At 34.1% G+C, this 24,584-nt stretch overlaps 1 protein-coding gene across 12 annotated transcripts in view; it reads left to right on the forward strand.

The window, feature by feature from the left end:
- TBL1XR1 (TBL1X/Y related 1) overlaps positions 1-19,713 on the forward strand; it is a 175,764-nt gene extending 156,051 nt beyond the window's left edge. For all 12 annotated transcript variants that reach the window (XM_079155154.1, XM_079155161.1, XM_079155162.1 and 9 more), the window contains 6 exons: positions 3,460-3,581; positions 3,722-3,796; positions 6,992-7,119; positions 7,668-7,833; positions 13,881-13,982; positions 14,840-19,713. In XM_079155154.1, the coding sequence (XP_079011280.1) occupies positions 3,460-3,581; positions 3,722-3,796; positions 6,992-7,119; positions 7,668-7,833; positions 13,881-13,982; positions 14,840-14,866 (620 nt within the window). In that variant the 3' untranslated portion in view covers positions 14,867-19,713. The remainder of the gene's footprint in view (positions 1-3,459; positions 3,582-3,721; positions 3,797-6,991; positions 7,120-7,667; positions 7,834-13,880; positions 13,983-14,839) is intronic.
- The last annotated feature ends 4,871 nt before the right edge of the window (positions 19,714-24,584 follow it).

Here is a 24,584-nt window from a genome sequence, read left to right on the forward strand (position 1 = left end):
TATATGAGTTAGCCATATTACAGAAGCATGAATCCTAAGCTATCAGTAATCTTTACTTGGTTAAATGTTGGTATTATTTTTTTTTTTCCTGAACCTGCTTTTGTTTTAATATACTTTTAAATTTCTCAGCCTCCTCTCTCAGTGTTTTGCATACTGCCCAGAACTCTTAATATAGCATGATAGATATTTGACTGCCTTCATAGCATTTCATTATATATTTAAGCCCCTTATAAATGAATTAAAATTTTCAAGCCCCCTTTCTTTGTTTCCTGCTTCCAAATACTTGAACTTTTATTAAAGACACATTTTTGGTTGTTTTTAAAAGGATATCTTAAGAATAATATTTAATATTAAAATACAGTAGTTACTGAATTAGGTTCTAGGCAGAAAAACAGAATCTAAATTAGGTAATCCAAGAAAAGGAGTTTAAATACAAGGAAATAATTGTGGAAGGTTTGGGAAGATTGAAAAACAAGAAGGTGAGGTTCTCCAGAGGTGAACAACTGCAAGAAACCTAAGACTGCAGAGAAAGCAGGAGATGACTGACCAGCGGGAACTGGAGCAATAGAGAAGAGCCTGCCTGGCAAGAGCAGGAGCCCTTCCCAGAGACCCAGCCTGTCTTCCATTGTATGAACCCACCTGGAAAACAGTCAGGCATAGGAACCTGAGAAGTGTAATTTGCAAAAGTGAGCCCCCTGGGTTACAGAACATAGCAGGGCACAGTATGGTCAGGAAGGAATCTGAGAGCAGACTGACAGGAAGGAGCAGGACAGTCATCCACATTGCTGCAAAAGCTGTGATACACTATCAGCAGCAGAGTACACATACAGTGCTGAGAAAAGTTGGTTCACATTTACGGCAGATTTAGGTTGGATTTTCTAGAAATCATGCACGGAGCCCAAGTGTTTGAGTGAAGTGATATATTAAGGAAACTTTTTGAGGAGAAACAAGTGAGGTAATAGAGGAAACAGGTTGGAAAAGAGGGAAGAAACCAAGGAAGGATGAGTTTTTTGGATGAAGAAGGCATAGTCTCATCCTGATTCCCAGGGGACCTTAGGAATATTTAATACACCACAGTGTTATTCCAGTCTTGAACCAAGGGTGCTAGGTTTTTAAAACTCTGTCCTCCCCAGACTATATGCCACCAGCCATTAGGGTTTAACCATCATGAGATATGTATGGGACAGCAGAGCAGGACAGTTCTGTGCACAAGTTTGCCACTGGAGGTTAGGAATGACACATAGCACAGGTGAAAGGATCTATGAGGGCAAGGCTAGATACCAGTTAGAGTAATGCTACTTTATGACAGAAAGGAATATAGTTACAGCTTTCTCAGTGGCTAGCTGTAAAATAATGCAATTCTTGATTTCTTTTTTTAGAAATTGGTTTAAAGTCTCATAATTTGAAAGTTTGTACTAAAGGTGAATTTATGTATGCCACTGTAGTTTTCATAAGGTTGCGTTAGGAAATGGTTAAATGCGACATAAACAAGGCATTAATGAATTCTAAATACCTTCTGTGGCAAGTTCCCTTTAAATATCCCTTTCCCGTCTGGTATTACTTTTGTTTATAAACTGACTCAATGCAGGTAGTATTCTGATTCCTGGTTTTTCATCACAGAAATATACCCCAACTAGTTGATATCTGATCAGATCACTACCATAAGCTTTCTTGAGCAGTACTTTAGATTTTAGTTTTTACCTAATTGTCTTGAGCCAGTAATGAATTGAGTTTCATTCTTGCCTATTGTCCTTTATCTTTTTAAAAATGTTACATCATAATTCTGAAAATTCCAGTTAATTTTCCCTTTATAAATGCTTCAAGTCTTCTTTGTCCATCTGATTGTTTATTGTGGCACTGGAATTGAGCCCTGGACCTGATATGTTCTAGGCAAGTGCTGCACAGAGCTACACCACCAGCCCTTTTTATTTTAAGACAAGGTCTCACTCAGTTACTCAGGCTGTTCTCACACTTAGGATCCTCTACCCTGAGCCTTGTGAGTAACTCATTATGGACCTGTACCCTCAACACCTGACTATCTTTTAAGTACTTCTGCCCATTTTTGCAAGTTCTCATGCATGTTGTGTTCCTTGACATATTAGTATAACAAGGCTCAAAACACCTGCTTATAATATTTTTGTTTTTAACATAGCCAATTACTACTGTTCTTAGATACACACAGTGAAGGAATGACTTTGCTTTCCTTTCCATTATCAAGTGCTTTGTGTCTCATAATAATAATGGGTACTGTTTATAGAACTTAACTTTAGTCCTCCTGATTTTCTCTAAGTTTTTCTTCTAAACTCTGTTGATATACTTTCAGTAAAGAGCTAGAAAGGAACTATTTGGGACTTGTAGCCTATAGTCTTCAGTGGTACTAGTCAGATCTGCCCTGTAGTACAAAAGCAGACATAGAAATATGTAACCTAATGAGCTTCACTAGGTTTCAGTAAAACTTTATAGACACACAAATTTAAATTTCATGTAATTTTCACACTAAATTATCTTCTTTTGGCCACCTACTTCTGCCCCAACTGACTGAAATGTATAAACCATTAGTGGTTCTTGTGCCATAGTGTGCTTTAAATCCAGTGTTTTTTGCTCATGTTAACCCAATTACTTGCTGTCATTACCTTAATCTGTATTGCTAATTATAGAGAGCCTTTGTACCTTGCAACAGGGAAAAATGAAAGAATGTTTCATTCTTCTCAGAGCTAAAATCAGACTAAGTGTTAAATGCCAGCCAACTTTTGAGCTTTTTAGGCTTTAAGTTCAATGATTTAAGAGGTATTTATTTGATTATTTTTTAAAGAGATATTTGACAAGTTATTGCTTAGAAGAAAAAATACTTGCAAATGATGTTTCAGTGTTGCGTTATCAGTGAAGTCAGTGACATGGGAACAATACTTACTCATATAACATTTGCCTAACTCTTCTAATCTCATAAAGTTCTTTCTTCATGTTATCTTGCTTAATCTTCACAACATCCTTGTGTACTAAACTTTGACTTGGTATGTTAATCATTCTTAGTTGAGGAATTACCATGAGAAGTTACGTGACTTGCTTGGGTCTAAAATTAGGCAGTGATAGAAACAAGTCTTCTTGGTCATTGAACACTCAGGGAATTTTAGGAATAAAAGAAATGATACCATGCTTGACTTTATTAACTTACAAAAGAGAATCCAAAGTCCCCATGCTAGTAATTTATGGAGCAAATTACTAGGCCAGAATATTTTCTGTCAGGCTGTGTTTCACAAAGAAATAACTAAATCAAGTTAATGCTTATTATATTTAGATAGCTTCTTTTTAAGTTTTTTGCTTAGTGTCTTAAAAAAAGTATAAAGTGAAATACATAAGTGCTACTTAGCATACTTAATATTCAACCATGGTTCCAAGCTAAGGATTCTGGATTTCAGTACTTGTGGAATAAAAGCAGACCTAACTTTTGTTCCTTTCCAGCACCAGCATTGGATGTTGACTGGCAAAGCAACAATACCTTTGCTTCTTGTAGTACAGATATGTGCATTCATGTCTGCAAATTAGGACAAGACAGACCTATTAAAACATTCCAGGGACATACGGTAAGAAACTTCCCCCCCCCCTTTAAAATGACAGTGATGAACAAGTAATGTTCCAGAATGTTTTGAAGTATATATGTTTAATATCCAAGTGTCACTCTAATCTATAAAACAAAAATGTGAAAATTTACTGTTATTTTTAGAATGAAGTAAATGCTATCAAATGGGACCCAACTGGCAATCTCCTGGCCTCCTGTTCTGATGACATGACTTTGAAGGTAATTCGGTTAGCGGGAGGAAATGGGTTGGTGGTGCACATAATGTGGCTACTCTGGACATTATAAGACTGTTTAGAATAATATCCATGTTACATTGCATATTTAAGCCTGGATAAGTACTTACCTTTAAATGACTAGACTTTTTTCATATTTTGTATTTTATTTTCTGAAATATATAAAAATTATTGAATAGAGTAAATACTATTAAAAGATGACTGTATAATGTGAATTATGATAATGTGTTAATCAGGGTTCTCCAGAGAAACAGAACCAATAGGGAAGTGAGAGGGGTAGAGGGTTGATCTGTAAGAGATTATGAGGAATTGGTGCACATGATTATGGAGGCTGAGAAGTCCCCTTACCTGCTGTGTGCAAGCTGGAGACCCTGGAAAGCTGGTGGTGGTGTTCCAACCTGAGTCACAAGGCCTGGGAACCAGGAGTACCCATGATGTTAAGTCTCAATCCACGAGCAGAAGACCCATGTTCCAACTCAGCAGTCAGGCCAGGGAAGAGAACTCTTTCTTCCTCTGCCTTGTTATTTTATTCAAGACCTCACCAAATCAGCATAATACCTACCCACATTAGGAAGGGAAATCTGCTTTACTTGTTTTATCATCCAGAAACACCCAGAGATAGGGTTTCATCAAATATTTGACTACCCCATCCTCATCCTTCCTTGGTTTCTTCCCTCTTTTCCAACCTGCTTCTTTTATTACCTCACTTGTTTCTCCTCAAAAAGTTTCCTTAATATATCACTTCACTCAAACACTTGGGCTCCGTGCATGATTTCTGGAAAATCCAACCTAAATCTGCCGTAAATGTGAACCAACTTTTCTCAGCACTGTATGTGTACTCTGCTGCTGACAGTGTATCACAGCTTCTGCAGCAATGTGGATGACTGTCCTGCTCCTTCCTGTCAGTCTGCTCTCAGATTCCTTCCTGACCATACTGTGCCCTGCTATGTTCTGTAACCCAGGGGGCTCACTTTTGCAAATTACACTTCTCAGGTTCCTGTGCCTGACTGTGTTCCAGGTGGGTTCATACAATGGAAGACAGGCTGGGTCTCTGGGAAGGGCTCCTGCTCTTGCCAGGCAGGCTCTTCTCTATTGCTCCAGTTCCCGCTGGTCAGTCATCTCCTGCTTTCTCTGCAGTCTTAGGTTTCTTGCAGTTGTTCACCTCTGGAGAACCTCACCTTCTTGTTTTTCAATCTTCCCAAACCTTCCACAATTATTTCCTTGTATTTAAACTCCTTTTCTTGGATTACCTAATTTAGATTCTGTGACTCAATTAAGTTGACCCATAAAATTAATCATCATAGATCGTAAGAAGTATGATAAGTTGTCTTTGCTATTAGGAAGTCATTTGTCGGTGCAGTTAAAGTTTATTTGTACCTGTAAAGATTTGACCAGTAAGTACTCGAGATCTTGGTAGCATTTGTGCATTTCACTGAAATTCTATGAATGGTATTAATTCGATTTTACTTTGGTATGAATGTATAATACCCTTTCTGAGAAACATATATAGTGGAGAACCTTGTTGTCGTTGAGGAAGCCTAGTGAACATGCAACAGCCACATTTCAGCGTGGATTTTTTTCTTCCTTGTTGTGTAAGTGAAAGAAAAACTGAGGCCTTTCGCCTAAGAATATGGCGTACCACAGTTAGAGAAAAAGGATTTTTGAGGTAAAGAACACCTTAACACGAATCTTGAATGAAGCCTGAAACCCTCTTTTGCATTAGCTAACTGTGCTTGAATAGAGTTTTATTCTTGACTTTGGGGTACCAATGATTGCAGACTTGATGACCCTTGCAGATATGACAGTAGTGAAAGAAAACTGCTTTTTCTTCTACCATGAAGAGATTAAATTTATCCTGGAAACCTTGTGGACCCCCTCCACCCCTTTAAGTACTTGCTGTGTTTTTAGATAGACAGTTCTTAAGTCTGGCCCCACCTCACAAGGTTTGCTAGAAAAATAATTTGCTCAGTATGTTTATGTTTGAGTTTTCCTTGCATGCACATGCATTAATGCTTATAAAATGAAAAATTCTTCTGGGAAAGTGTGTGGCACATATGAGGAAATGAAAGAAGGCCAGTGTCATGGATTGAGTTACAAGGTGGAGGAATAGGTTGGAACTAAAAATTGTTAGTCTTTCTTCATCCTAAGAGTAATTAAAAATCAGAGGATTTTAAAGGATGATAAGACGTATAAATAATGTGTTAGTAGAGCCATTTTCTGAGAATAGTGAACGACAGGTAAATCTGAAGAAACTCTAAGAATTACCAAATCAAGAAGGATGTTTCTAAGAGGAAACAGAGAAGGAATGACCAAAGTGGAAGAATTATAGAGAAGAGTATTTCAAGAGATGATAGTGGCCAGTAGTATTAATTGCTATTGAATGGTCTAATAAAATAAGTTTTAGAAACATGTGTTTTAGATTTATTTTTGGGGGGTTATAAATACCTAAACCATAAAAAAAAAACACTATTCTAATGCTTCATTGTCTCCATTAGTAACATTACAGAAGTGTGAATTTCTGCTAATTTTTGTTTCTTTGTTGGCTATTGAGGTTGCTGTTTGTGTGTTTGGCAAGATACTGCAACATGTCATCTGTGCCCCTGCCAGTGTTTGTATTGAATACAAGAAATACTCCTGATACAGATTTCTGTTAATTCTTGTCCAAAAATAATAAGCCTTTAAAAATCTGTATATATAGGTTTTTATTTTAGGAAAAGTCATTCTCCACTTAGCCATTTAAACTTTCAATTATTGCATTTGCTTAGTTTATTCTGTATAAGTTATCATTATATTACTTGTAAGTTGCTTATTTTCACTTCTAAATTCTAAGAGCAATTAATTTTATTTTGGGGACAGCATGAAAACTAGGCATTCAACAATTTAGGATCATTAGTCAAGGACCTTCTTAAAAATTGAACTTGCACCATCTAAAGCTATCAAAAGCAATCTTAGAACAACTACAGTTAATTTAGCCTTCAACCCCTCAGAATAGTGGATATTTATAAAGGGCTTAAAAGCTAATTTGTCATTTTTATAGAGAGATAAATGTATTCCACTGTATATAAATCTCTTTATAAATATTCTCTTGATTTCTATAATTGTTCTGGTTTTCTAGCAAGATAGCATTTTAAATGTTTTTGTCTTACAGAAAAAAATATATTTATTTTTCTTTTTTGTTTAGATATGGAGTATGAAACAAGACAATTGTGTCCATGATTTGCAAGCACATAATAAAGAAATTTATACAATTAAATGGAGTCCAACAGGACCAGGGACAAATAATCCAAATGCCAATCTTATGTTAGCAAGGTGATATTTCTGTTTTATTCTTCCTTTTGTGACTTTTCTATAAATAAAACTTCTACTACCTATGACAGAAATTAGGGAAGTTTCCATGAAAAAGGAATCTATTTTATAAGACATAAATTTTAATGGGAACCTTTTAAACATGGGGTTTTCTTAGTGTTTCAGAGAGATAATCAGATACCAAATGTTGATTAAAATCAACATTGAGGCATAGTATAATAAAATTTCATCAGCATCTTTAAAAAAAGATAAAATTTTAAAATGGTCAATTTTGAGTAGGTCATTAAAAATTGATTATTTAAAGAGAAGAATGCAGTAAATTAACTCATTTATGTTTTTCAATTCAGGGATTTGGAGATGCTTTAAAGCTGCTTTTCTCTTTGTTTAGCTTCCACTTTCTGAAATACTTTCATCTTAACAGTCCATTCTGCTTCTCATGAAGGATTTGTAGCTAGCCACTTAGGAATATCTATCAGACTGTGGGAGGTTGGGAACAAGTCTGAGAAAGCATTTTGTAACTTATAAAATCATTTTTTCCCCTCCCTTTTCAGTGCATCCTTCGATTCTACTGTTAGGTTATGGGATGTAGACCGAGGAATTTGCATCCATACTTTGACAAAACACCAAGAGCCTGTGTACAGTGTAGCTTTCAGTCCTGATGGCAGGTATCTGGCAAGTGGTTCTTTTGACAAATGTGTGCACATCTGGAACACACAGGTATGTCTAAGTTATTTAAATTATCAAACATTCAAGGATTTAATTGGAAATATTTGCTTACACAGCACCCCCCAACCCACCCACAAAGCCTTTGGTTATTCCTCATGCAGAATCACTTCAATTCTTTTTTTTTTTTTTAAATAAGACATATTACATTGAAGCAGACAAGGTTTTCTTAAGTAAAATTCAGCCCCCCCCACCCCCCCGTGGATCTTTATTTTATTTATATGTGGTGCAGAGACTCGAACCCAGTGCATCGTGCATCACATGTGGTAGGCAAGCACTCTACCACTGAGCCACAACCCTAGGCCCAAATTACTTCAATTCTTAATTCTAAAAATATAGTACATTTTTGGGGAATTTGTAGCCGAATAAAGAAGAAAACAAATTGTACATTTTTGGGGGAATTTACAATTAAATAAAGATGAAAACAAGTTTTATTTTCATATTTAGACCAGAATTTAGAAATAGATTTAGATTACTTCTTTTATTTATTATTTGATTTATTATTACATTGGTTTTTTAAAGTAGTGTAGTAGACATAGAGTGTGAAAGCTTAGGATGCATTTATTTAAGTAAACAAAATTTTCTAAAAGAATTCTTTGAAGGAGCGCTATATGAGCAATCAAAAATGTATTAAGAGGTAAAATTTTATGGCTGAACACAATGATTTATTAGGAGAAAACTTGTAATTCATACTATGTTTTCAGAGACAGTGCTGTGTACAGGTCCTTTCCTAACAGTAGCACAGCTTGTTGCTTTCATTTTCTTAAAAAAATCTTTTCAGTGTTTTAGTTTTTATGTTCCATGTACTACATTTCTTTTATAATAGGACCTGCAGTCACGCATCTCATTTATCTTTACAGTTGTAGGACATATGTTATAAGTTATTGTGGGCCATTTCCCATTTTGTAGTTGTTCACCAGCATAGTTGATTTCACTAATTTGTATAAGTCATCATTTCAAGAATTTTTTTTTAAGTTATACATACATAGGGTTCATAGGGAGAAAATACTATTTAGAGGTATATACTGAGTAGTTTTGCTCCCATTTGTGACCTCATCCTCTATAGGTAGCTTTTTTTTTTTTTTTGTTAGTTTCTCTTTCATTCATTTTTTGTTTTTGTTGTTCTTTTTAGGTATACATGACAGTAGAGTGCATTTTTAAATATTGTACATATATGAAATATAATTTATTCTATTTAGAATTCCATTCTTGTGGAGTTATACTGAGTTCTGTTCTTGAATGAAAGTATTGTCTTCAATTTACACTTTGACTAGCAATATAGGAGAATATGTTACATCACAGTTCAATTTGTGGGTGAGAAGTGCTATTTTAATGTACTGTAAATTTATGGCTTTGTTTTTTAATGAATGAGGTCAAGAATATTTGTGTTCATGTTGATTTTCCTATACATTCTGATCATGTCCTTTTTTTGCTTGAGTTATTGATCTTTTTGATTTCTAGAATATTTTTGTATACTAGAAAATTAGGCCCTTGTTATATGAATTGTAAACTTTTCCTAGTTATTACGTTATTAAGCCAGATTATTAGGTTATACTTTGAATAAAATTTTAAGGTAAAAATGTTCTATGTTAATATTTAATGTTAACATTTCACTGTTACTTTGTCTCTACTCCTCTATTTTCTCTCTTTATGAATATATTCCTGTGCTAGATGTATTAACTATGGTGGACATGCTTTAAAAATTCATTTCTGAATTTTAACTGTGTTTCTGAGAGGACACTAACTGTGTACCCAACTGAACTTTTTTTTTTTTTTATTGTAAACAAATGGGATACATGTTGTTTCTCTATTTGTACATGGAGTCAAGGCATACCATTTGTGTAATCATAAATTTACATAGGGTAATGTTGTTTGATTCATTCTGTTATTATTCCCCCCCCACTCCTCCCACCCCTCTTTTCCCTCTATACAGTCCTTCCTTCCTCCATTCTTACCACTCTCCTTAACCCTAATCCTAAACCTAACCCTAACCCTAACACTAACCCCTCCCAGCCCCCATTATATGTCCTCATCTGCTTATCAGTGAGATCATTCCTCCTTTAGTTTTTTGAGATTGGCTTATCTCACTTAGCATGATATCCTCCAATTTCATCTGTTTGCCTGCAAATGCCATAATTTTATCTTTCTCTATGGTGGAGTAATATTCCATTGTATATATATATATGCCACAGTTTCTTTATCCATTCATCAACTGAAGGGCATCTAGGTTGGTTCCACAATCTGGCTATGGTGAATTGAGCAGCAGTGAACATTGATGTGGCTGTATCTCTGTAGTATGCAGATTTTAAGTCCTTTGGGTATAGGCCAAGGAATGGGATAGCTGGGTCAAATGGTGGTTCCATTCCAAGCTTTCTGAGGAATCTCCATACGCTTTCCAGAGTGGCTGCACTAATTTGCAACGCCACCAGCAATGTATGAGTGTACCTTTTTCTCCACATCCTCGCCAACACCTATTGTTGCTTGTGTTCTTGATAATCGCCATTCTAATTGGGGTGAGATGGAATCTTAGGGTACCAACTGAACTTTTTAAAACTTTTCAGTAGAATATTTGTGAAAGTGAATCAAAATACAGTAATATAAAATACTCAGTAATATAAATCTTCACATACATTTAGTCTTTTTTCATTTTCACTTTTAATTATATTTCAAACATAATATTACTATAAGCATTCGTATACCTACCAACCAGATTTAATTGATAGGAACCTCTTGCCACACTTGTTTTAGATCTCTTTCTTTTCACATTTACAAGATAAAATGTAGATAGAGCTAAAGTGTTTCCCTTCTTTCTTTTTCCTCTTCCTTTATAGAGGCGCTAAGCAAACCTTACAGAGTATTTGTTATTCCCATGATAAATGACTTGTATTACTGTTTTGTGTTGTCACATTGTACATAAATAGTATAAAATTGTATTTTTTTGAAGCTTATATTTTAAACCATTTTATGTTTTAATTATAATTTCATGAATACATGTAGGTCTAGAATGATGGTTTAATTTGACTACTCTGGAACATTGGATGTAGCAGTTTGTTTATTCTTTTCTTATTGGTAGACTTCTGTAAACATTTGCCATGAACATTATTGCATGTGTTTCTTTATGGAACTGAAGGTTTTTTGAATACTTTTACTCCATGCACATAAAGTGCATGCACGCCCATACGGGTCTGTGTATGTGTATATGTGTATGGAGATTATGTGCCTACCAAACTGCTTTCAAACTCCTTATACCAAACTTGTACTTCTAATAGCAATAGTTTGGATTTCCTATTTTTCTCTGTCCTGAGATCATCAAACTGCTAAATATTTGTCCAGTTTGACTAATGTATAATAATACTTTGTTTCAATTTGTTCTTCCTTGATTATTGATAAGTTTAATGTCTTTTTAAATCCTTATTTTCCAGTTGAATATTCTTTTTTTTTAAGAATAGATGCACTTGGGACTCAAATCTTCCACTTATTTTTCTGTAGTGTGTTCTCTCTCTCACACTCTGTTTCTCTCTCTCTCTCTCTCTCTCTCTCTCTCTCTCTCTCTCTCTCTCTCTCTCTCTCTCTCTCTCTCTCTCTCTCTTTCTCTCTGTCTCTCTGTCTCTCTCTCTCTCTAATATTGAATGGTTGGGCTTCTATTTGTTTTGGATAATAATCCACCTTGGTCATATGAATTGCAGTGATCTTGCAGTTCTTGGTCTTTTTATTTTCTTAATATGGTATTTATCATGTAGAAGTTTTTTTTTTTTAATTTTAGTATTCAGATTTACCCAGTTTTTAATTGCTGCCTTTCATAGTTTAATACAGTCTTCCTTATATACATACCACTGAGTTCTCTGACATCTTTAAATATTTAAACTATTTTTTGTGTGTGTTTTTAACCCCTTTGAGACTGATTTTTATATATGGTACAAAATAAAGTTACTTTTCTGTTCTTGGCACTTTAGTTTTTAATATTTCTACCAAAGAGTATACATTTCTGGACTTTGTTCATGACTGCTTTGAATTGATGGTGAAATTGGAGGAAATCATTGTCATTGAATTTTATCACCCTTAAGTATATCTCCATTTGTTTGTCTTTTATTCATAACTTCAGTAAAATTTTATAACTTTTTATCAAGATCTTCTATTCTTTTTCTTAATTTATTCTGAGGTGCCTTTATGTTACTGTTACTATGAAAATACATTCCTTAAAAATATATATTCCTTTATTCTTTTTTTGCTCATGTTTGGACCATTTTCGAATTCTCATTTAGTTCATTATGACAGTCAAATTTTAATCATCAAATTTGAGTAATGAAGTATGGAGCGCTAATGGTAGACATTGCTATGCTTATAAGGGCATTGATCAGCTATCTGTTGTATCACTAAAGTTTATTGTATTGTGTATTATTGTATCACTAAAGTTTATGAGATACAAAATTTTTTAATTTAAGTTAAAAAGTAATAAAATGGTACCTAGTGAATTTTCACTGAAGGAGAAAGTGATTATTTTTTTGTTGTATGTATATATAATTTGTTTCCTGTTATTACTTGGGTAACGTATTATTTAAGCATTTGACAGATAAATGGTTGGGGCTTTTCCCAACATCTGGCCCATTGGCCTTTTAGGCGTCATAACCCTGGCTTGTTTTGTTTTGTTTCTTTTTTGCGGTGCTGGGGATTGAACCCAGGGCCTTGTGCTTGCAAGGCAGGCACTCTACCAACTGAGCTATGTCCCCAGCCCACCCTGGCTTGTTGACCATACCATTTCAGTTCTTTGTAGCCCAATTCAAATACAGAGATTAAACACTTAAGTGTTTTCAAAAGGAAGGAAGTTGCTTTTAATTCCAAAGTCATCTGTAGATTGTACAGATTTTATTTTCTGTCCCTCAGCTGAGTTTAGATTTTGTTGATGCCATTCTTTTCTCATTAACCACAGATACTACAGGCTTACTACTCATTTTTTTCATTAATTCCATAAATTATGAGAAATTTTAGGTAGAAAACGAAACAGCTAGGCCTTCCCATTCTGAATCAGTCATAGCAAGCATCTGTGGTTTGTGCCATTTTATCAGACTGAATTTGAAGAAGAAAGAAAGGAAAACAGACTTCCAGTCCAGTAGTTAACTTGTATAGACTGTATGGGGAGGTATTTGTAAGGTGTGTGACTTGTTGCCATGTTGTTTTTAATTATATCTGCTCGTTCTTGACTTTTTTAGAGTAGCATAAAACTGTAAGGGTCACTTCTGTGGTTCGTACTAGCAGAATGCCAGAAGCACATTTTTCATGTTTTCCAGTTCTCACAACAGGGCCTCTGCCCTCTGCCCTCATAGTGACTGACTTAATAGGAGTATGCATTTTTGGACTGAATTTTAATTCTTCAGGGCAGTGGAGTGATTTTTGTTTTCATTGTTGAAGGAATTAAATAATTTGGTTCCACTTATGGTTCAGCTAAATTAACAATGAAATTATTAGTGTGCCTGCTATATTTTTTTAATAACATCTTCCAAGAATAATGTATATATTTTATATTTTTATCTTCCTCCTTGACTCTTTTTCTTCTCTAGTTTAGGGTTACTGAGTAAACATGACAAAAACAATAGATTTATTTTGGGATTATCTTTATTACTTATATTTCCTCTTTGAAAAGTTTTATCAGACAAACTGAATTTTGTTTCTGAACATGATGGCAAAACTCATGCTTTTTTTAGTGATAACAACCAATATGTATTTAATGTCATATACTAAATGTTTATTTATAGCTGCTATTAGCTATATCAAAGAAAACTTAGCCAAGAATTGTGTGTTGGAGTAATCTTTTGAGAGCAAACTGATAATGTTTTTATTTAAAAAAAATTTTAAATTTTTTAAAATTTTTTTAAATTAAAAAAAATTTTTTTAAATCATCCTATCACATTTCTAGTATTTCAGAACTTATTTTGGACTTGAAGCTAAGTCCAAGCTCTGATTGCTAGACATAAAACCATGTCATATTTTTATCTCACTATTGGATGTGTAATTATGATTTTAAGATTATGCTTTTCATTTTTTAGACAGGTGCTCTAGTTCACAGCTATAGGGGAACAGGTGGAATTTTTGAAGTTTGCTGGAATGCAGCAGGAGACAAAGTTGGAGCCAGTGCATCAGATGGTTCAGTAAGTATAGTAAAGAGTTTCTAAAAGGGTTTGTGTGTGTGTGCGTATGTACACATTAGAATGGGGCTTATTGCAGTAGCATCTAATTACTGAAGTTCTTTGCAAAGTAAATTTTAAGATATGATATTGATTTTTTTCTCCTCTGAAGACTATATACTCTTGATGTTCATTATATTCAAATAATGTAGATAAAATTTAGGTTCTCTTTTGCTAGAAGAATGACTTCATAATAAAGGAAGGAACAATTATTTTATGCACAAATCTTCATTAGTGAAATTGAGTATAGTGGAGTTTCACTCTGAGAGAAATTGGGATTTTTAATGCCTATTTCTACCTTCTCTTTCCTGTAGAAGAGAGTTGATGGTTCAGGAAGGAAGATTAGACACTGTTGATTTCTGCATTGAGGAATGTGTGATATTGAAAGACTTTAAAGATGAGTTTGGCCACTATAAAAATATACCTGCTATGTCTTCTGGAGCTCTAAAAAGCAGAGGAGAAGATGAAAATCCATTAGCTATATACTGAGTCTATAGCTAAATATTATTTGTGAATCTTTCATTGGGGTCCAAAAGATAGGAAATGGTCTATTTTGTATGTTTTTCCCCTTCTTTTTAATGAACAGAGCAATTCCTAACAATTCTAGCTGTTTCTTTCCCAGTAGTATTAGCTTGTGGTTGTTTCCTTTGCTTGGACAATCCGACTTTTCCGTTGGTTAAGGGCCCATTTCTAAGATTAGGCTGAAGTTTCATGAACTTAGAACTGAGAAACAGATTCGAAATTGTACTATAGAAAAGTTAAAACTTGAAATATAAAATAAAATTCTGAACACATTGGTTAATTATTTTAATTTCTTACAGGTTTGTGTATTAGACCTTCGGAAATAGCGCTACTAGTTGGAAGCCATGGACCGACTATGAATGTGTACATAGCCAAAATGACTGTCCCTGACCCACGTACTGCTATAGTCCCACTTGAACCATGGCCAGTCCACTACAGCCAAATCTAAAAGAAATATATACATACAGTGTATATAAACAAAATTGCACCCTGAAGATGACAGAGTTTTGTCACAGCTTGTGAATTCTGTTCACCAAGTGCTGGATTCTAATCTGCTGTGCCCCTAAAATAGCATTTAGAAGTTTGGATATGAAAAACAGAAGAGAGAAAGAGATATACGTTATAAAAGCAGACCATACATACATGTACCAGTTTTTGGATACTAATAACAGCCTTGTCTCCCCCTTTGAATCAGCAGACACCATGGATTATATTCTTTTTTCCTTTCAGTAGTGAGCAGTTTGTATGTACAGAGAAAATGGACTTAAAAAAAAAAACTTGCAGCAGTAGTTTGTTCTTGCTTTTAAATTTTGTTTTTGGTTTAGATTATGGATGCATGAAGTAAGGGAGTGAATCAGTTTCTTGTTTATATTTTTTTCACCTTTTAGACAACAAAAAAAAAAGTTCTTAAAAATATTTTAATGCATTCTTTTGAAGAGGTAAATGTTTGGTACATTTTATGGCTCCCAGAGCATATATTCAATTGGTGCATATTGTGGAAGGAAGAGGAAATTTGAAATTAAATGAAAACATATGACTTGGGTCATGGCAATCTGTAAGACACATCAGTAAAAGGGTATTATGCTCTGTTTTTGTTGTTGTTGTTGTTTGTTTTTTTCTGGGTTTTTTTGTTTTTTTGTGATGTGGCTTAAATACAATAGTTTCTTTTTTGGGACATATTTCTGCCAATTAAAGACTAGAAGGGCACAAAATTTTTTTTTAAATACGATAGAGAAGATACATTTTTAAAAAATCTTCTGATGTTTTGTAGCCATAACTGAATTATGGTTAAAATGTGCACTATTGTGAAAAGGAGCAAAGTAGTTTTGGGTTTTTTGTTGTTTGTTTGTTTGTTTGTTTTGCTTTGTTTTCTAAGAGATTAAAATGTTTCTGGATAAGGATTAGCTTCTCAAAGTGTCCATCATTCTGTATAGAAGCTTAACTATGTAATGTAACCAAACTCCAGTATTAAAAATCTCTCATGTTATTTTTCTTTATACAAAGCAAGATAACGGCATATAACACTGCCATTACATGGCAAAATGCTTGCTACCTTAGTTTAAAAAACAATCTTTAAAACAGAAGACTTGCTTCAAGGTGTTCTTAATAGCAGTGATTCAGAATTAAAAAAAAAAAAAAAGAAAAAAAGAAAAAAAAAAAAAAAAGATAATTGCACTAACCTCCCTGCTGCTCTGATTCTGCATTTGTGGTACTTGTGACTACAATTTTTTTTTTCCAAGTATAAGATTTAAGCTGCTATTTTTTTCCAGTAATCACTACTACATCATGTCTTTTACTCTGTTTATGTCAAGTGTTTTCTTTGGTAACAGGCATCAAATTAAATCTCTTGTGCTCATGCAACTAAAAGTAAAATATACAGACGTGTTAGCATGAGACCATGTTTATGTGTATGATTAACAGAGTTTGTCATGATTAACATAAGAATCCAGGAGTGTCAATTTGGAAGAGAATAGTTGTCAAATTTATATCTTAAAGATTTTAATTAAGGAATTACTTATTATCAAGCTTAGCAAATTTACAACACTATTTCTGTCATTAATTATTTTGAGGCCTTTACTACTACTAAAATTTTAACCTGTGTTCTATGTTTAAGTAGAAACTGATTTAACCCAAGTAATGCAGCTTTGATTTGCAGCATTTGTTGTTTTGCTATTTTTACAAAACAGCATTGATTGAAGCAAGTCTTGGTTTTACTAAGGTAGAGTAGCATTTGCTATAGGTAAAGAGAATAAATACACGTAATTTCACAATACATTGTTATATGTACCCCAGTTGTTGTTAGTGGGGACTATGATACTGTAATAATATTTTTTAAAATTTACATCCAGAGAGGCAGTCATTCATGATGGTTTTGTGCCAGCTGTTTTTAGGGTTTTGGATCACATTAGAGATAATTTAGAACTTATAACCCTGTGACTTATGTAGGAAACCTAATATGCTGAGTATCTGGCACTTGAAATCCTGCTTTTATTGCTAGAGGTTCACATCTGGTTGACCTCTGTTGTTGTTTAAAAAAAAATAAATAAAAATAAAAAAATCTGTGCAATAATTTTTAAATGTGCTCCCAGGAATAGACACAAATGTTTTGAGTATGTTTAAGCTGCATTTTCCTTTAGTGATGCATTTGTCAATTGCACTGAATTTAAATCTGAAAGTCAGAGGTGATTATTGATAGTACTTTTGTATTTTGATATGGACAATTTATTCATTTGCATACAGTTATTGACTTTTTTCCCAGCTGATTAAAAGATAGTCAAGAAATTCTGCAGTGTAGCTGCCAAAGTAGACAGCTGCATTTTTATGATATTGTCATCTTTGCTGTTTTTTTAATTCTTTAGCTATTTTACTTATGCATAATAGCCACAATAGGACATATAAAGATTATAAATGCAGAGCTTTATTATCCTGAAGTCTTGGGTCTTTCAAGTATAAACTTCTCTGAAAGGTATCCATTTTGTAGGCTTGGGTTCTTGGTGAGCATACAATTGTTTGTTTTTGCTGCTGTTCTCACATCATCATTGCCTGCTGATGTGCCACGATGCTGCTCCAATAGACAAAAATAAGATCGTCTCTAATTTGAGCAGTAACATGATTGCAAGCGACCAAGTTTCACAGCCTGTAAAGTTCTATATTTGGGGTTCTTACTCATTTTTCCTCCCATTTTTTTCCTGAGAGCTTATTCCTGAAGATCAACTGAATCCAGTAGTTGGTCTGTGGAATTCATTATATAGATCATTGTTTTATATGCTACTATAAGAGATGTATGATCATAAGGAAAAATAGGAAGGAAAATGTTATTAAAATAGAATGAAGAAAGAGCAGCTGCCACTCTTAAATGTCATAAAGGATTATCTTTTTTTCTTCTCCATGTAGGAAATATCTTAAGTACTTATATTTGCTCCAGTCCCCATTTCCCACAATCAATCAGGTAATATTATTGACTTTCAAATGACTTTTAGAAGTGGTAACTGGTAATTTCCTAATAGGTCTTAGAACGTATCAAATTGTTTTAATTAATTATTACTTAGGTAAGTATGTTTTAGGGTTAAACATCTTTTACAGATACTGAAAGTGCCTCCTTTTGTGGTGTAAAAAAACAAATTATGGTGCAAAAAGTAATCACTAGATTGAATTACATGAAGGTTTTTTGCTTTTTGACATACAAAAATGTCAAGAGAAAGGCCAAAGATTTGTACTTTTTCACTTAACTTATAAAAGCACTCCTTTTTTCCTTAAACTTCTTTCTGTCAAATTAGATTTAATGAGAGAGTACTATTTTTAAGGAGCTGTTTATGTAGACTGATTTTGTTTAGAGTAATGTAAACTAATAATGAGTAGAGGCCTGAAGAGGACTGTGCATTTTTGCTGTTAAAGGAATCACAAATGACCATACTTCTGTAAGCAAAAATGACGAGTTTTACTAGATAAGTAGAAAATTAAATCTTAAATGCAGTGCTATTTACTCTTTTAAGTCAGTTTTCATTTTCTTACACACATTGTACATTTCTACAGAACCTGTGTTTATTCTCATATGGTAAGGACGGTACTTGCACATGGTAAATTATTGTTAACAGTTTCCGCAGAAATCCTGTTTCAATGGACCAACATTGTGGCATGGCAGCAAATGCCAACATTTTGGGGAATAGCAGCAAACCTACAAGAGACCCTGGTTGGTGTTTTTTTGTTTGTTTGTTTGTTTGTTTGATTGTTGGTTTGTTTTTGGTTCCCCTCCCCCCTTCTCTGAATCAGCAGGGATGGAAGGAGGTGGTAGGGAAGTTATGAATTACTCCTTCCAGTAGTAGCTCTGAAGTGTCACATTTAATATCAGTTTTTTTATGATTCTAGTTAAATGTAGGAGAGAGAAAAAAAAAAGGAAGTGTTCACTTTTTTTAATACACTGATTTAGAAATTTGATGTCTTATATCAGTAGTTCTGAGGTATTGATAGCATTCTTTATTTTTGCCTTTTTGTTAACAGTGTTGAAGCAGGGTGAATAGGGCATATATATATATATATTTTTTTTTTTTTTTTTTTTTTCCTAGTAAGCTGTTTCATGATGTTGTCTTTGGAATTTCTGGATAAGTTCAAGAAAACATTCTGCATGTCGTATCTAGTCTGATGTACTTACCCATCTCATTACAAACAAAAACAGACAGACTGCATTTTGTAGCTCTGTAATCCTTGAATACAGAAGTAATTTTCTCTTTCCTGACTTTAACATTGTAGCTATAATGTTTTCATTTTGATTTTTACAAATCCTTTGGGTCTAATTCTGTGAGCCTACCTATAGCACTGGATTAAAATGTCTGCATCATTTCTTTAGTTATCCAGTTAACTTTAAAACTGTTGTAAAGTGTAAACCAGCCCATGACAGTTTTTTGTACATGTTAAAGAACTTTATTGTTCAGTTTTCATGATTATTGTGTAAGGAAGACTGATATAGATGTTCTATGCTGTCCTGGACCATGTTAATTACACTTATGATGTATTTTGGTTCCACATCACAATGATTTGTCCCCAATGACCCTTTTATCCTTTCTAGGCACATTTTTTGTTGTTGTTGTTGCAGATTCCCTTTGCATTGTATTGCTTTGACAACTGTAATTTGAATCAGATCTGAAAGAGGTCCAGAATAAAATATATTTTGATATTATTTTGGCTGTGTACATATATAAAAAACCTTTGATATCTATGTAGTTTGTATAGTCTATATGCTAGTCAAGTAATGAGAGAGGGATGGTATTTCCTGTTCAACATTTTAATTACTTTCTTTTCTCCAATATTGTATAGAATAAACCACCTTGCTCTGAGTTAGCTTTCATAACACATAACATGTCTATTCTCTCCCTTACTAGTGTCACCAGTTATAGCAAAAACTTTCATCAGAACCCCCAAACACTGTTTTTCATAAACATTGTTTTCCAAGATATATACTTTAAAGTAAGCCCATAGGAAAAATTACAAATTTTACTATTTTATTACTTCTTGCAGAAGATAAGATTTTTTTAAATGAAGGGATTATTTTCTATTTTTATTGAAGAATAGAGCATCTAATCAGCTGAGGGATAGCAGTTTTAAGTTATTTTGAAAACTCAATATTGTATTTAAAAGATATTATCTCACATAATCAATCTAAAAGAGACCTCAGATTTATTTGTTAGCTTAGCATGCACTTGAGAACAAAACAGTGTCTATATGTTGTTGGCAATTTTTAGGGTAGAAGGCTCAACGTCCTTAATGATACTTTCCCCTTCACATAAACCAATTATGATATTTATTTCCATCCTTAGCCAGTTGCTTATATTATTACAACCCTAATAGCCTACGAGAAATGGTATTATATTAGGTACCTTCTAGGTTTAATTTCAGTTCCTCAGAATTACATACAGATTTTTATAAAAGAATTGTTGAGCAGATTTTTGTATTTTGTTTTCAGAAAACTTGCTTCTCCAGGTCTAGACTCTTGTCTTTTCTTTCCATTTTCTTAAATAGAAAAAATAACAGATATACTCTTATCACATTTTATTAGATATAAGCCACTGCTAAAACTAACAATCTTTGGTTTTCAAGGGGTTAACTTTTATTGCATGGCATAGATTGTTAATATGCATTTTATACTTTTCCAGAAAGTATTGGACTACTAAGGATTAGAATCCGTGTGAGCTTGAAGTTGAGCTGAAATTAATTTAAGCAGTCATTGAAGGGATTATTTTTAATTTCATAGTTCTTATACTTTACCATGGATTAGATTTCTTACCTGTTATAATACATAGCCAATGAAAGTTTACTGTTTCCCAGTATAGTCCCAGTATACAGTGAGGGAAAAGCCACCATGGAGGGTGCTTTTCTCTGCTGTACCAAAGCTCCCTGTCAACAATGAAATGTTAACCCTATGCTACTTTTTCTGCATGCTTCTTAAATGTTATATCTCAATGCTTAATTGTCCTAACTTGTAATATTTTTGTATTAAATTTTTTAGGAGTTCCTTGTAATTTCTTTATAATTTAAAATATATTAAACACAAAGTGTTTAGTAAAGTACAGATGACAATTACTAATGTTTCTTGGTTGTTGGGTTTGCATGATTAGTTGGGAAGACAATTCACATTTTAAGAATTAAGACCAATGGGGTGAGATCTACACTGAAAAAGATCACAGTTCTGTTATTTAGTCATTGTTCTATTTTTAAAAACAACTTTCTAACATCCTAATCCATTATCAGAATGGGCTGTGTTAAGAAGTGCTACCAGGTAGAACAAAAGCATAGGTTGGACTACTGCTGGGCAGCACTGAGGAGAAACTCAAGCAGCATGAGAACTTCAAGTAATCAGACCCTTGCCTTAAAAATGCAATCAGACAGACTCAGCCTGAGATCAGACATCTGAAAACATCAGCTTCAGGAATATCACACATTGAGCTTAGGGAATTTTGAAAAATCTACACTTCACCAGGACTTTTTCTGCATAAACTTTTGTTGCCTTAATTTATACACACTACTGCATTAGGTTAATTATCTGATTTCCAACTTGGTTACATGAGGAACAGTGTACCCCAGTGGAGGGTGAAGAACAGCTAAAAGTAGAAACTCTTGCACATTTTCATGGATATCATTATAATGGCATAAAGTGAAATAATTCAAATTAAGCTTAAAATGGCACAGGTATACTGTGTAGCGTTGGCTTCATATTTCCAGCTGAAATTGAGATTTTAAAGTGTGGAAACAAGATTTAAAGTTGGACATACGTTTAAAAGTCTTGCAATAAAGAAATCAAGACTAAATTAGAGGTAAGCTTGTTTTAACTTTTAACACTGTCAGTTAAACTATGGTGTACACTAGAATTCCTTTAGAAACAAAATGCCTGGCCCTACCTTTAGCCTCTTGGCTAATATGGTAGCACTAAATTCAGTTTCTTTCATCTTTTTTTCTATAGATGGCTTGGGTGGGAGGGAGCACCGTCATTGACATGGTTTATTATAAAGTTCATTCTTATAAGGAAATTCATATACAAATTGTAAACAATAGACTGCCCTTTGCAAACCCTTAACCAAGTCATCATTAATACCCACTGGTAACGTTTGTGTCCTTCCAGACTCTTGGACAGTGGTGGGGCACATACCAAGTATTGAACCTAGGGACACTTAACCACTGAGCCACATCTGCAGCCCCTTTAGTTTTTTATTTGGATGAAGGATCTTTCTTAAGTGGCATGTGTACTTTAAAAAAGAAAAAAATGAGATTGAAATAGTCGTTGACTTTGAGAAACTCACCTTTTTGTTGAATTCATCAGGAAATTTTGTCATTACCCTGTAATTGTAGCTTGAACTATGAGATTTCAGAGCTTACATTCTGCCTAATTGCCCAGGATGAATCTGAACTCCACCATTGTTAATTTTTTACCTAAATTTTTCCCATCTATAAACTGTTGCTAGTGATAGTTACCTACCTCATAGATTCCGTAAAGCCCTTAAAGAACATTGCCTGGTTATGTAAAGCAAACTATTTCACCATTTTGAGTTTTTATGGTTGTGTTGTATTACACACCAAAATTTAGCCTCAGTGTTTATTTACTTTTTTTCACTTACCCCCATCTAAAACATTGATGCACAGTGGGCCTAGTAGTTGCACACCTGTAATCCCAGCTCCTTTGGAGGCTGAGGCAGGAGAATTGCAAGTTCAAGGCCAGCCTTGGCAACTTAGTGAGTACTTGTCTCCAAAAAGGGCTGGGTGCCTCACTCAGTGGTAGACCATCCCTGGGTTCAATCTCCACTACCACCACCACACACAAACACCCTAGTGCAGTAAACAAATACCAGTATATATGTAGGACAAATTCAGCAGTTGACTTTGTTTCTCACACCGCAGGTTAACAGACACATCAAAGAATATAAAACTTACCACTCAGCCATTTTCTGACATTACTGAATTTTATTTAAACAGAAGGAATCATTTAGGAATTTGTTTTAGGGAGAGTTCTTGGGCAATATGTTTTGTATATTTAATCTATAGATATAGGAATAGAGAGTGTGAGGGTAATTTAGACTTAAGTGACAGGCATGGGGCAGGATTTAGCAAAAAATTTAATCTTTTAAGCCTTTTTAAAAACATTTAGTTACTAAATGTTTTAAGACGTAATCAGGATTTTGTTAGCCTTGGATAGAATTTTCTGCCACAGAGCATAATAAACATTAAATCTAACTGAAAGTTACATGGAACTACCAAACTTAATACTATATACTAATATTAGGAGCCAAATACTTAGTCCAAATGCTAGCTCAGGAAACACATGGGTGTTTTTCCTATAACTTTTTTTTTAAGGCCATTTTAACTCATTTTCCCATCCCTATTGCTGAGTCCTCATTGTTTTTTTTTTTTCTTAAAATATTTGTTGAGTATTTAACTTGTCCCAGGAAATGTGTCTGGCATTGGAAATAGACTAGTGAGCTAGAAGGAATAGGCTTTGTTCTTGCAAGGGAGAGTAGGAAAAGAATGAGATTGAAACATCTGAAATTACCATTTTTCTAAGTCGAAAACTGCCAGTTACAGATTCAAGCTGTTCAGTGTAATTTGAGGTGCCATGTAAAGGAGAGGAGTACCTGAAAGGTCAGGGTTTTTTAGTCTTTAGCTCACATGACTGCATCTGTAAATTTTTTCATCTATCTACTAGTGTTCACTATTATAATTTTAGTGTATATTTACATCTTTTAAACAGTGTCCATTGACTCTTTAACCATGAAAGGCAAAGAAATTAAGCAGTTCCTATGAAAAGGTTATGTTAATTGCTATTACAGCCAGGAACTCAGAGGTATTGGAATCTCGTATCAATCATTGTGCCCCTTTCCTCAAACCCATGTCCTATCAGGTTTCCAATGAAGCAAAAGTAATAGAATATTAATCAAAGTATTTTGTTAATAGTGATAGGAGCTAGTTTTATCACCCAGTTTAGCTCTAGATAGTTACTGGTTTGAAGTTTGTTTTTAGAACTTCAATCAAGCAACTTGGCAAGACCCTGTCTTTAAAAAGGAGATGCAACTTAGTGGTTGAGCACTCCTGGGTTCAATCCCTGGTGCAAAAAATTAAAATAAAAAATAAAAAAATGCCCATCAACCTCAACTGGAGACCTCTTAGGAATCATCTCAGATCCCTATGAAAAGACCTACTGAATCAGAAGCCGCAGTTATAGAATCTCCCAGGAAAATTGTATGCACATTAAAGTTTGAAAAGCCCTAGTTGTGGGCCCTAGTCAAAATGGAGGGTCATACACTTCCCTCTCCATGCCTCTCCCACTTTCCTGAGGCTAACAACAAATCTCGAGACCACCATAACAGTTTCTGGTAGGAGCAGAGGGAGAGAGAGGAGGAGGTCCCCAAAAGGAACCCTGACTCTGCTGATTAGAAGGTGGAGTGGAAAAACACTAGAGTATTCATCTTCCTTTAGCGGATCCTCATAAAAGACGGGAACCCTAGTTGGGAATGGTGGTACACATCTACAATCCCAGCAGTTTGGGAGGCTGAGGCCAGGGAGTTG

This window comes from Sciurus vulgaris, assembly GCF_902686455.1.
Source record: "Sciurus vulgaris genome assembly, chromosome: 10".
In the NCBI taxonomy this organism is placed as follows: Eukaryota; Metazoa; Chordata; class Mammalia; order Rodentia; family Sciuridae; genus Sciurus; species Sciurus vulgaris.